Source organism: Hyperolius riggenbachi, chromosome 8 (assembly GCF_040937935.1).
Source record: "Hyperolius riggenbachi isolate aHypRig1 chromosome 8, aHypRig1.pri, whole genome shotgun sequence".
Lineage (NCBI taxonomy): Eukaryota > Metazoa > Chordata > Amphibia > Anura > Hyperoliidae > Hyperolius > Hyperolius riggenbachi.
In genome coordinates this window covers 222,655,951-222,669,282 of record NC_090653.1, presented here as the reverse complement: position 1 = coordinate 222,669,282, position 13,332 = coordinate 222,655,951, and the positions used below count along the sequence as shown (strand labels likewise).

The 13,332-nt window shown below is 42.0% G+C and overlaps 1 protein-coding gene across 2 annotated transcripts in view; it reads left to right on the top strand.

Annotated features, from left to right (window-relative positions):
- Positions 1-12,508, top strand: part of L1CAM (L1 cell adhesion molecule) — a 440,855-nt gene extending 428,347 nt beyond the window's left edge. For both annotated transcript variants that reach the window (XM_068248209.1, XM_068248208.1), the window contains one exon: positions 10,173-12,508. In XM_068248209.1, the coding sequence (XP_068104310.1) occupies positions 10,173-10,404 (232 nt within the window). In that variant the 3' untranslated portion in view covers positions 10,405-12,508. The remainder of the gene's footprint in view (positions 1-10,172) is intronic.
- The last annotated feature ends 824 nt before the right edge of the window (positions 12,509-13,332 follow it).

Here is a 13,332-nt window from a genome sequence, read left to right as displayed (position 1 = left end):
CAGTCCTCAGCAGCGAGATCTGAGAGTCGGTAACAGGATAGGGCGTATCACCCGGCATCAATGACACCTGGCGTATAAGATGACCCCTGACTTTTCAGAAGATTTTCAAGGGTTAAAAAGTAGTCTTATACGCCAGAATATACTGTAGCTAAAATGTGGCATTCCAGTATAAGTAGGCAGCCTAAGGCGTAACTCCCAGAATAGGTGGGCACCCCCAGTATAAGTAGCCAAGGTACCCCCTCAGTATAGGTAGCCAAGGGTGTCTTCCACACTGTATAGGGCATTGGTATCAGTGGGGGTATGTCGTTTCCTGCTGCCTCCACATCCCCAACACTCACAGACCTGCAGATCAGCAGTGACTGGAAGAGAAGAGAGCAGTGCACAATAACTGTGCGGCACACTTTAAAGGATACCCGAGGTGACATGTGACATGATGAGATAGACATGTGGGGTATGTACAGTGCCTAGCGCACAAATAACTATGCTGTGTTCTTTTTTTTCTTTGTCTGCCTAAAATAGTTAAATACCAGGTATGTAAGTGGCTGACTCAGTCCTGACTCAGACAGGAAGTGACTACAGTGTGATCCTTACTGATAAGAAATTCCAACTATAAAACACTTTCCTAGCAGAAAATGGCTTCTGAGAGCAGGAAAGAGATAAAAATGATCAATAGTTCATAGATTTTAGCTCTGGCATACTTCAATGAATGTGTCATTGAGCAAAAACAATAAAACAGTTAAAACTTAAAAAGTAGATTTAAACATAGAATAAAACTGTGGAATATCTTAAAAAGTAATTCTAGGAGAAGGAAGATAGATACAATTGTTTATTGCATTACTTTATTTTTGCCTTGGGTGTCCTTTAACAGGAAATGAGCAATGACCTCACTTCTGCATCTTCAGTGTGATCTGTGGTCACTGTGCCACTCTCCCCTCTGTTCATGTTGCTGCTGATCTAAAGTCTGTGTGTGTGCGATGGCGAGGTAGCAGCGGCCATACAAGTCACAGACTCTGGCAGCATGGGAGGCTCCTGTTGTGGATGAGGCCCCAAGCAGCTGCTTGGTTCCCCTAGGCCATGCTGCACCCCCTACATTTACACCTACACTATATGTAACCTCTGATTATGTGCAGTAGTTCATCCATTCCTCATATCTTTGTTTAGTTTGCATTGCAGAGGTTGACTTCATGGTCACTTTAAAAATCAGGAGGACTTCAAATCCCTTTTACCAAGAAGCAGAGGACATAATTGCTGCAAGTAAAATAGGCATTATAGAAGAAGCCCATTCAGCACAAACATAATAAATGAGGTGGAAAATTTTAATTTGGATCAGCCTCTCCCTGGCAGTCATCTGCACAGATGGTGGAGCCTCCAAGATATCCTTTCTGCCATCTCGGTCAAGAGAGCCAAAGTAGTCCAACCACAGTCCAAGGGAATTGCATCCATTTGGCTCTGGGCAGTGCAATTAAGAGACCTGCATCTTGAGTGAAAAGGCTTAGGGAAGTCAATAGCCAAGGCAGGTCCTAAAATATTTACACCTTCAGCTGCAAATGTAGATCTTCTGAGCTGTGACCAGATCACATGACTTACTGTAAAGGCAGCCTTAAGATACCTATAGGCATACCCTACACCTTTTTGAGATGAGAAAGAGGGGCACTTAAGCCACACCCCTGACCACGCCCCCGTTTTATAATTCAAACCACACTGATCCTTTCTATCCTGGTTCATTTTCCTTCGTATTAACATTTTAAAATAAGTAATATATAATTTTAAAGGATGGGAATGAAGAGTCAATCACATTTTTTAGTAGAGAAATATATATATTTACATAGAAAAAGGGACAAAGTCCTGAAAGAGGGACAAATGAGGAGGAAAGGGGGACAGAGAGACAGAGCTCCCTAAAGAGGCACTGTCCCTCCAAAAGAAGGACAGTTGGGAGCTATGCCTATAGGCATGTCAGTTTCCCCCCATGCGACAAAACAATCAATCCCTTTCAGATTCCCCAGAGAGGGATCGATTTCTTCCACACACAGCACATCGAGTCTATGGCCCATCGATCGATGACCATGGCTCCTTTCCCACCTCCATTTGACCTAAATTTTAAAACCTGTCCGATCAATACTTCCAATCAATTGTATGCCATAATCAATTGGAATTAAATCAGTTGGACATGTTGGTGTCCTAACATTCTAAACAAATTCAGAGTAAAAGAATCTGCTGGAGATTGAATGGGAAAATCAATGTTTTAGATTCTTAGGTTGGCCATACACTATACAATTTATTTGCCCAATTAGACATGTGATTAAACAAAAACAACTAATTGGGCAAAAATTACACTGTTTAACATTATTGTGCCCCTCTTACAGTGCTGTTCCTTATAGAGCCACTCATTTATTGCCATACATTTAAGTTTGTATGTTAAACACTTGTTCAAAAGCTTACAGATGGGCTCATTGGTTCCCTCCAAAACCGGCTTTATACTACAATAGGAGCATAAGACAGTGACTGACTATAGTAGGGGTTAGATGATGAGCTCCTGTGAGGTCAGTCAGTTACATGACTACATACACTATGTAAAAGTGATGCAGATGTCAGTTCTATATAATTACACAATAATAATAGCGCCCCACCCCTTGTTATACTGTATGCATGAAATAGAGGCGGAAGGAAAAATGGGCACAGGGTGAAGCCAATGTAAGTGTAAACGATAAATTCTGTCGCAAATTGGGCGATACATTTCCAAAACATATATATTTCTAGATTTCAAACAGTAATTTTAAAAAATGAAACCTTTTGTTTGGATGGGCCTGGCGTCTGCTATTTATCAGGCATCCCAATTTCTGCTTTTAGCGCCCAAATTAACAAGTAACAAATACATTAACAAATAACGCCTATGACGGTGCCCAAATTGTCTATTAGCCACAGGCGCCCAAATTTCCTGCTTCCCTTATACTCCCCTAAATTATACTGTGGTCTGTATAGTTCCTTTACTGTAGTACCCTCTGTCACAGTGCACATTGCACTGCTGTTCGACTATATAGTGCTCCCTGCTATTGTGCCTTCCTATAGTACCCTCTGTCACAGTGCACTTTGCACTGCTGTTCGACTATATAGTGCTCCCTGCTATTGTGCCTTCCTATAGTACCCTCTGTCACAGTGCACTTTGCACTGCTGTTCGACTATATAGTGCTCCCTGCTATTGTGCCTTCCTATAGTACCCTCTGTCACAGTGCACTTTGCATTACTGTCCCACATTATAGTCTTCCAGCACGAGATTTGAGTGCAGCTGTCTAGTTGTCCTAGAATGGTGGAGCACAGTAACATAATCATATGATCACGAGTCGCAACTAGCCAATCAGAAACTTTCAAATTAGTCAGCTGATCAAACCAGTCATGCTCTCCTTGAGAATTTACAAACAATACATTTATTATCTGTAATTTGCCTATTCTAGTTTTGTATTGAATTAGATATTTAGGTAGTGTCACCAGGTGATATGGACAGAATTCAGTGTTTTATTGGACAGCGTGTTGTGCATACTTTTCCCCTGCAGGTGGCAGAATACATGCACAAATGCATTTGTCAGTCATATAGGGACATGCACGGAACACAGATAAGGAAAATTTTGAACACAATTTGAAATTCAACTAATCCGGACATTAAACAAAGCAAATTTTTATAACGAAACCTGAAGTGAGAGAAATACAGAGGCTGCCATCTTCATTCCCTTATAAACAATCCCAGTTGCCTGGCTGTCATTTTGCGCTTAGTTGTGTTCGAGTCACAGACCTGCAACAAGCATGCAGCTGGTGGAGTCAGACAAGCGTGAGACCTGATCTGCATGCTCACTCTGGGTCAGTGACTTAGGGCTGGTTCACACAGACGGTTCTGCAACATTAAACAACAGTCTCGGCGCTCATCGTTTAAAGAGAACCCGAGGTGGGTTTGAAGAATATTATCTGCATACAGAGGCTGGATCTGCCTATACAGCCCAGCCTCTGTTGCTATCCCAAACCCCCCTAAGGTCCCCCTGCACTCTGAAATCCCTCATAAATCACAGCCACGCTGCTGACAAACAGCTTGTCAGAGCTGGCTGTGTTTATCTCTATAGTGTCAGTCTGCTGCTCTCTCCGCCTCCTGCAGAACTCCAGTCCCCGCCTGCATCCCTTCCCTCCCTGCTGATTGGAGGGAAGGGACGGGGCAGGGACCGGAGCTCTGCAGGAGGCGGGGGAGCAGCTGAGACTGACACTACAGATGTAAACACAGCCTCACAGCACGGCTGTGATTTATGAGGGATTGCAGAGTGCAGGAGGATCTTAGTGGGGTTTGGGATAGCAACAGAGGCTGGGCTGTATAGGCAGATCCAGCATCTGTATGTAGATAATATTCTTCAAACCCACCTCGGGTTCTCTTTAACGTCCTGTCGCTAACTGGCCGGGCTTTTGATCCCAGTTTTCACTGTTGCCTGCCTGACTCTTAGCTGCTCCCAGAAGCGGAAGCAGTAGATTTGGGCGCATGAGACAAGTGGACAAAAAGGGCGCCCCATTCACTTCCATTATAAATATTGTTTAATGGGCGCCGAACAGGGAAAAAAAGGCGCCCGGAGATTTTTAAGGATTTATAACTATGTTTGTGATGATTTAACTTTACAAAATGAGCCCGTGACGAATAACGTTTATGAAGATCCTAAATCACTATTTCTAAAACATTTCTAAAACATTATTATCCACCCAAAAAAATAATTTACATTTTTTTATTTACATTTTTTATTTCTTAATGTCTGTAAAACATTATTATCCATAGTGGGTCTTAGGTTTAGGCACCACCAGGGGGGTCTTAGGTTTAGGCACCAACAGGGGGGTCTTAGGTTTAGGCACCAACACGGGGGTCTTAGGTTTAGGCACCAACTGGGGGGTCTTAGGTTTAGGCACCAACTGGGGGGTCTTAGGTTTAGGCACCAACAGGGGGGTCTTAGGTTTAGGCACCAACAGGGGGGTCTTAGGTTTAGGCACCAACACGGGGGTCTTAGGTTTAGGCACCAACTGGGGGGTCTTAGGTTTAGGCACCAACTGGGGGGTCTTAGGTTTAGGCACCAACAGGGGGGTCTTAGGTTTAGGCACCAACAGGGGGGTCTTAGGTTTAGGCACCAACAGGGGGTCTAGGGGTTAGGGATAGGTACAGGGAGGGTTTTTTATAAACGTAAATATAAGTTTCACTTTACAAACAGGGAAGATTAACGTTTTAAGAATTGCGGATCTCATACACATTATTTAGTGATTTATAAATTCTTAAAACACTATTTCTAAACGAAATTCTACACAATATTTCTATAAACGATATTTCCATTTAACGTTTATACCACGCGCCCTTTTTTCCCCGACGCCCTTTTCGTACGTACGCCCCAGAAGCAACATGTTGCTCCCAGGATTGTTTGCAGCCATGCTTCAGTTTCCCTCCTGCGGGGATGAAAGACGCTGGCGGCTGAACGCTAGGAAGCACCGCTTACAGCCAAGCATTTGAAATGAGACGCCGGGCAGCCACAGGTGACTGATGCAGACGTCTGTTTGAACCAGCCCTCAAGGTACCCATTAGCGGCACAATATTTTCCTCAGATGTGATTATTTGATCAGTTTTGCGGGATTGTAAGTAATCAGAAGGTAATTATCGATTGTTCCTATAAATGGGTCGGTTAGGGCACATTCTTCAGATACAATCATAAAATCCTACATGCAGTATACAAACCATGCAGCAGGCCTGATCTGTAATGCATACAAGAACACATGAAGCATAATGGGCCCCACATTAAACAAAAACACCAGTAAAACTTGTTTTTTGCCAGCATATTCATTTTTATATAAATGTTCAACTCTCCCCTATCTAACATACAACTGAAACCTCTGCGACTGCCATCTCCCCATTCTCTTCACCATATTTTGACAGCCCCAACCTAACAGCCTCCATGGCTGCAGTACCAGGCCTTAAACGATACCAAAGCTCAAAATGATTGGAGAAATGGGGGATCAGGAATATACCATCTGTCCTGATGCCCACCGCTCCCTGGTTCTCCTTTCTGCCCCTCGTAACTCACCTAAAAGCCCCCTGGGATCCTCTTCTGGTCGGGCAGGGTTGGACTTACTGCGCAGGCGCCGGCCTTCGCACTGTGCATGCGTATGACGTCACTGCGCATGATGTTTCTCCAAACATTTTGAGCTCTGGTATCCTTTAAAGAATGCAACCCGTAATTCCATGCCAACAAACCTAACTTACCCAAGCATTTTTCGAAAATAAATCACAGAGAATTGTAAACAGTACAGCATCAAACCATCGCTATGAACCAGCAGACCCCCTTTTACAATGGACTGCAGGGTGACATATCTGCGCCAAGATGCGATGGGACAAGTCACACGACCCAGCAAAGGGAAAAGCTCAAACTTCGTCTCTTTTCCAATTTTATCGGTTTTTGACTTAGATATACAAATTGACATAACTTACACCAAGACCACCACATCATCAAAGCCAAACCCGCCACCCCTTATCTATTCTCACAAACCAGTTCACTAACATGTAAGACACTATAAAAGGAAAGTAAAAAAGGCTATCTGGGACAACAGACCCCATGCAGTTCAGAGAATAGCCCCTTCAAAATCTCCAAAGTAATCAGCCTACAAAAATCATGTGCACGCCTACATTTCCTCCATTTCTTCAAGGTCTGCCAGACCACAAATAACTTGGTAAAATCCTCCCACCCCAGTAATTTGCAGAGGAAAGCCAAAGCTGCCAAATTTATTTTGTATCAATTACAGCCAGAGACTCTTGGTCTTTGGACCACTGGCACATCAAAGTCAACATCAACTCCTTATGCCCACATGCTGAATCCGCTATGGATTATCTGTCCAGCCATTCAAACCACTGGCACCATTATTATTATTTAGTATTTATATAGTGCCAACATCTTGTCACTAACTGTCCCTTATTATACGTAATCCAAGTGGAATCAGCTACAGACCATACAATCCAGGTCCATAATCCTCCTAGATCATGTCCTATACAAAGTCCGGGCATGCCTTCTCTTCCGCCCTGGCTCCTGGCACCAGCTCCCAGAACCGCTACCTCTGGAATCAAGATAGTGCACCAGCAATCTCATTTGCCTTCCCAGGAATATGTGCAGCTCTTAAGTTATAATTCTATTTAAACAATACAGCAGAATCCAACGTAGCAACCCAATCACAGGGAGCAAAACCTGCATCACGGTATTAATTGCTGAGATAACAGCCATGTTTTCAGAATGAAACAAGACTGCTTCCCCCTCTTCCCCCCTCCCCAGCACAACTGAAACCCAGAGTGGTAACCGCTCCAAAAAGGCAAAATTGCATATGACTTCGAAGCATTTCCACTCATTCGGCCTGCAAAGTAAACTCCAAAATCTCCAGACCTGCTAAATCTGTATACAGTCCAAGGTGCTCATTAGTTTGCATAGGGCTCAGCCAGTATGCCAAGTCACTGAAATGGCAAAAATTCCTTCCAAATCTCGAAATCATCCTTGTGCCCCCTTGTAAATCTAACATAGCGATGGGCTTCCTGAACCCCACAAGTAGCCTACGACTCTACCCATGTGGAAAACCCGACAAGTTCAACTTCCCTAACAAAGACTGTAACTGTTAAAGCTTCACTTCTTTGCCCCTACCCCCACCTAACCATCGATCTTGTCCACCAGCAACCGGTACTGAATCTATCTCAATCTCAATCACCCAAGATTCAGATGCCACTGGAACCCCAAATTCCATAAATGAGGTCACCACACTCTTCTAGAGCTGCACTATTGATATTGTGGAGATCTGCGTATTTAGTGCTAAGTCTTAATTGAAAACTTTTTGTTTCCTAGTGCAGATATTCTTTTTAACCAAATTCTCAATTCACTGAGATTTCTTTGTGTTGCATGATCGATCAGGAATGAGCGTTTGTGGTTTTATAAGTAGTTTGGGGCATGCTGCATTCTGTGCTTGCTGTGATTCAAAGCATGTTTTAGTACTATAATGTCAGCAGATTCTTCATTATGTCATAAATCACACTGTCTTATTTGTTCAGCATTGCTTTTAAAAATTATATTTTAACATGATCACACAGGAATGAGTACAAACTCAAAAGCAACCAATCATCAATCGTTTCTAACATTCTTGCTATAATACACTAATGAAGGTGAAACCTGATTGGTTGCTAAGGATTCCTGCATCTAAGTTATTATTATTACTTGGTGAACTGGCACATGATATGTACATAACATTCCCTCCATAGGGAAAGCTTCATTTTGTTATCACTGCCAAATCATTCCCATTGTTCAGCGCCTGTGCAACACATATATAAACTTTACACCTATACTGAATTTAATTTTCTTCTATATACCGCCTTGGAACCTAGAAATGTTTTGTTAGCTGTGTGTCACTTATTATTTAGTTTTGTTATACTGAAACAATTTTCTCTTTGTGCTCTGAAATATTACATGCTACAAAGCATCCATTAGATAGCATTTTATGTAGGCTTATAATGTATAACTTCTACACCGTATCAAAAAGCTAAAGAAATAAGTAATTCAGTGTTATAACATGCAAACTTATAGAATAGTAGAAAAGGAGAAGAGAAAACAATAAAGCAACAATTTAGGTAAATGTGCAGTGAGGCACATACAAGCCAACAAATTAAATATTCTTAAAAACGGAGTCTTCTTTTAAAATATCTAAAAGAATTACCCCTACTGTGTGTGGGGGAAGCTGTGCAGAGTTTATTTGTAAACTGCAAATATGACAGAATGATGCAATGTTATATAAAAAAAAAAAAGCTATATAACTGAAAATTAAAAACATGAGACTCAATTTTTTTTCTTCTTCCGTGACCCTTTAAGGCATGAAGCACACTTGAAGGGGCGCTTTCTGCATGCAATTTTCCGATTTTATCCCAAATGTCCTGTTTCTCCTGTACAGTAATGAGGGAAGCGGATATTCTGTTAGGCCTGGAACCCACTGCAAAACGCAATCGCTAATCGCAAGCGCTAGCATTTTGTATGAGCAGTTTGTAAGCGGTTTGATGAGCGTTTTAGGGAGCAATTTTAAAAAGGTATAAATTTGCCAGCGTTTGTGTAGCGATTAGCAGTTTCAATTCTGATAGGTCCTTTCAATTAATTTTAATTTTGTTACAGTGTGCAGTAACTTGAAAACGCTAGCAAAATCGCTCCGTGCAGGTTTTGCTGAGCAATTACTCCAGTGATGATATACTTTACATTGAAGCGCTAACGCTCCCAAAATGCTGCATGTCCTGCGCTTGCGATTTTCTGAATCGCAATCACTCCAGTTGAAGTTGCCCCATCCATTAACAGTAGCTGAGCGTTTTTTACAAAATGCTAGCGTTTTCAAACGCTCCAAAAATGCTCTGAAAATCGCCCTTGTGGGTTCCAGCCCTTAAACTGTTAAGGTTCCTTGAAAGTAAACTAACATATTAAAGTGGATGTCAACTCTTGCACAGGACAGAAGGAAAACAGATAATGCACTCTGTATGTATTTAGAGAGTTTAGCCTGTCTAATTCCCCCTCATCTGTAATTCGATCTCACAGCTGTGCCAGCTGGCTGCCACAGCAGAGCAGCTAATTTGTAAACACAGGATGTTAACCCAATGTGTCTGCATCCATGAAAGCAGGAAAGATGAAATATTTTTCGTTAAAGGTTATTATGCTGTTGCTTATCTTTTAGAGCAAAGTGGAAGTTCTGAGTTCAGGTCCGCTTTAAGATAAGCAGTGCACAAAGCATTATTTTGCCAACAAATTTTCCTATCAAATGCAAGATCTGCCAATCATTGCATGTTATTAATCGTCCAAATGCTAGAGGCAGTTTGGTTTCACTTAATTCCCTTTCCCGAATAAGTGGAGATTAACATTTTAAGATAGGTTTTTGCTCATCACTAGTTAGGATTATAAGTTGATGGTCATCAGCTCTGCACTATCTCTTTAATAAAATAGGTCACAATGTCTAGAGAGTTGGCAGTTCCTTTACAATAATTGTTAGGTTATGTTCGCCAAAGTGGGCAGTTCCTTGACAATAATTAATACATTAAAGGTTGTCAAAGTGCAGAGCCCCTTTAAGCCTTGGAAAATTCTCACTAACAGGTTCTTCCTTTTGCTCTGCCTCTATAGTGACAACGATGAGAAGCCATTCACTAGCAGCCAGCCTTCCCTGAATGGAGAAGTAAAGGCCCTCGGAAGCGATGACAGCTTGGCTGACTACGGCGGAAGCGTGGATGTGCAGTTTAATGAGGATGGCTCTTTCATTGGCCAGTACAGCGGCAAAAAAGAAAAGGAAGCCACAGGTGGCAATGATAGCTCTGGTGCAACCTCACCGGTCAACCCCAACGTCCCAGCTGAATAGAGAAAGAAGTTTTGGATGGAAGGAAGGCTATAGGGGAAATATTTAGGATGGGAAGGGGCATTGGGAAGAACTGGAAGATTCTGGAGAATTTATTTTTTGCTTGCAAACCTGTATACCGATTTGGTGCGAGAGCGGCAAGTAGTATATCATGTTGTGAGTCTCTCTTGCACCAAAGGGGTTGAACTCCTGTACCTTGTCAGACTACAACTCCACAACTTGTGTGCAAAGCAAATGAAAAAAAAGGACCAAGAGTGGACAATGGATGGTTCCAATGGCTTTTGCAAAGATTAGGTACCAGTGTTCTCATTTTTATTTAAGAAAAATGAACAGAAAAAGTGAAAAATAAGAAGGGAAAAAAAGGATGGACGGAAGTATGAAAATGTAAAAAAATTAAAAAAAAAATGAAAAACCAAAGGAAGCAAAAAAGAAAAAAAAAAGAAATGCATTTCTCTCTTTCACGCCAAGTTTCGCATTCACATGGACTTGTGTTACTTTTCTATGGTGTCTTTACTTTGTATTGTTCTCTTTCTATGTGTTTGGGGTCCACTACAATGGGCTTGCCAGCTCTGTGGATCTTTCTCTCTGAGCGTAGCTTGCCAAAAAAAAAAAAGAAAAAAGAAACAAAATATTACAAATGGAACAATGTATGCCTATGTGTGCTTTACAGTCACAGCAACTCCTTCTGTTGTTCTCTCCATTTTCATAACTTTTCAGTCATCTGCCAAATCAAGCCAGATTCTCAGTAGCCCCTCCCCTTGTAATCACAGCAGGTTCCCCTGGGAGATGAATCAATTTAAAAAAAAGAAGTATTATTTTTTTACTCTGTTTTGTTCACAGCCCCTCCTCGAGAAGAGAGGGTGTACTCGCAGTTTGCTTGTTAAGGGGTATTTATAGCTATTCCTTTGAGAGTCTAGATCGTCGCTCTTAAGCAAAGACGTCAAGTCAGCCCTAGCATATCACACAATTCTGGTGGATAGTATAAATAGTAATGGTTAAGTACCACTTTCTATCATAATTCTATCATAAAAAAGTTTATCTATTAGCATGGTGCAAACGTGGCATAGTACGTGGCATGACCTACAGCATCCAATATGCCTTTCAGTCTACAATGACATTCTAACTGCTGAAAGTTTAAAAGATACAAACAGATGCACCATGCTGTACATAAGCTTAACAGTCTTCTTCAGTAATGCTAGGGGCAGTGCCGCACTGCAGGTGACGAAAATGTTAGAGCACCTACAGCTATCAGCGTGTTAAGTCAGCAGGCTCAAGCGAATGAGCTGTCCATGGGTACCTTCAAGAGTAGCAGAAGATTGAGGTTCCTTTGAGGGGGCAATAACAGACAGTCTGAAGTTCTCATCCAGCTGTAGTCCTTTGGAGTCAGAAACGTAATGTATGTGTGTCAGGGACGCCTTCAGGGCATCACAGGTGGGACTGCAGTATGGGGCCCGAGTGAGTATAGAGGCCGGCGAACAATGCCATGCGCATGGGCTCCAGCTGCAAGTCTAACAAAGAATGTACAGACTTAGTAAGTGTGGCTGTGGTTGTCTCGGACAGCTTATTTTGCATTGCAATTTTTCTGTTTTTGAGTGAGGGGGCCCAGTAGGTTTTTCCAGTATGGGACCCAGAAAATTCTGATGGCAGCCCTGATGCGTGTCATTAATATTCACACATATGTGAAATCTGCAAGGCAGAGGAAGGTTCTTTCTGTGGTCATGTTGTCTGCAGAATGGCCCCCATCTCAAGTCTACCTTACCTTTATAACAGGATACACTGGTGTGAACATGTGTTGATTCCCCAAATTCCCAGGGTTCTGGTCAGTTACTCATATTTTTGAGGATATACTATGAAGACCAAGATCCTTTCATGGCTAAAAATTTAAAGAATTCTGTCAAAATCTTAGGTTGTTCAGATAAAAGGCTAGAACAGACTTTTAAGGATCCCCTCATCTGAAGGACATATCTTGGTAGCAGAAGGTGTGAGAACAATTTCACCCTATTATTGGGACCTGCAAGGCATGACTACTTTCAAGTTTCCTATGTAAGGATCCATGATCCAAGGTTTTTGATATACTGAGCTTCATGATTAAAGGTATCTGAAGGAACTTTTCTTGTTGGCCAGAGGAACCAATTGGCTCTTCATTTTCGTGTTTGCAGTGCACTGTGGTAGAAATGAAAGAAACATCTTTTCGGATGGGCAAGAAGAAATTATTTTCTTCAGTCATTAAGGACCTCATTTACATATGTGACTGAGAGAAGAATTGTCTCAGTTGGTGTTCCCCAAATTAAATCATCTGTTTCTTGTTTGGTGGTCACAGGCAACACAGAATGTCTGGCACGTTTCTTCTGCCAGATGCATTAGTAAATGAGATCCTTTTGATCTTTAAAGTTCCATTATGTGTACATCTGGAAAGTGCACAAATGAAGATGTTGAATAGAGACCACTGGATCTCACTGGTCTTTTACAAGATAAGTGTGGTCCTTCTTTTCTTAAGGACCAAAGGAGAACACATTTCCTTGTTTCCCATTGTCTTTTCTCAGGGGCAGGTGCAGAAAAATGGCTAAGGTGCTTACATGGGGGTCCCATCCCAACCACCTTGTCTCCCTGTGCCTCAGGGTCCTTCCAACACACCACTCCATACCCATAATTCCAGAGTCTCTGCAGGAACATGCAGCAGTGTTTCCACCTCACAGGTGGCTGCCTGGAGACCTCAGCAGAATATTTCCAGACAGAAGTGCTTTGTATAGATAAAGGGTACCATTTTTTTCCGCTGAGTAACTGCCACCCCTGTCTGTTATCACGTTTAACTGTGGATGTTCAATTGGTTTTCCTTTTTTGGTTCTGGAAACAGAGGTGAACACGTGAGAGAGATGTCAAATATGGTCAGCAATGCCAGGAAGAATGCTGTAGACACTAAATATGCAGATA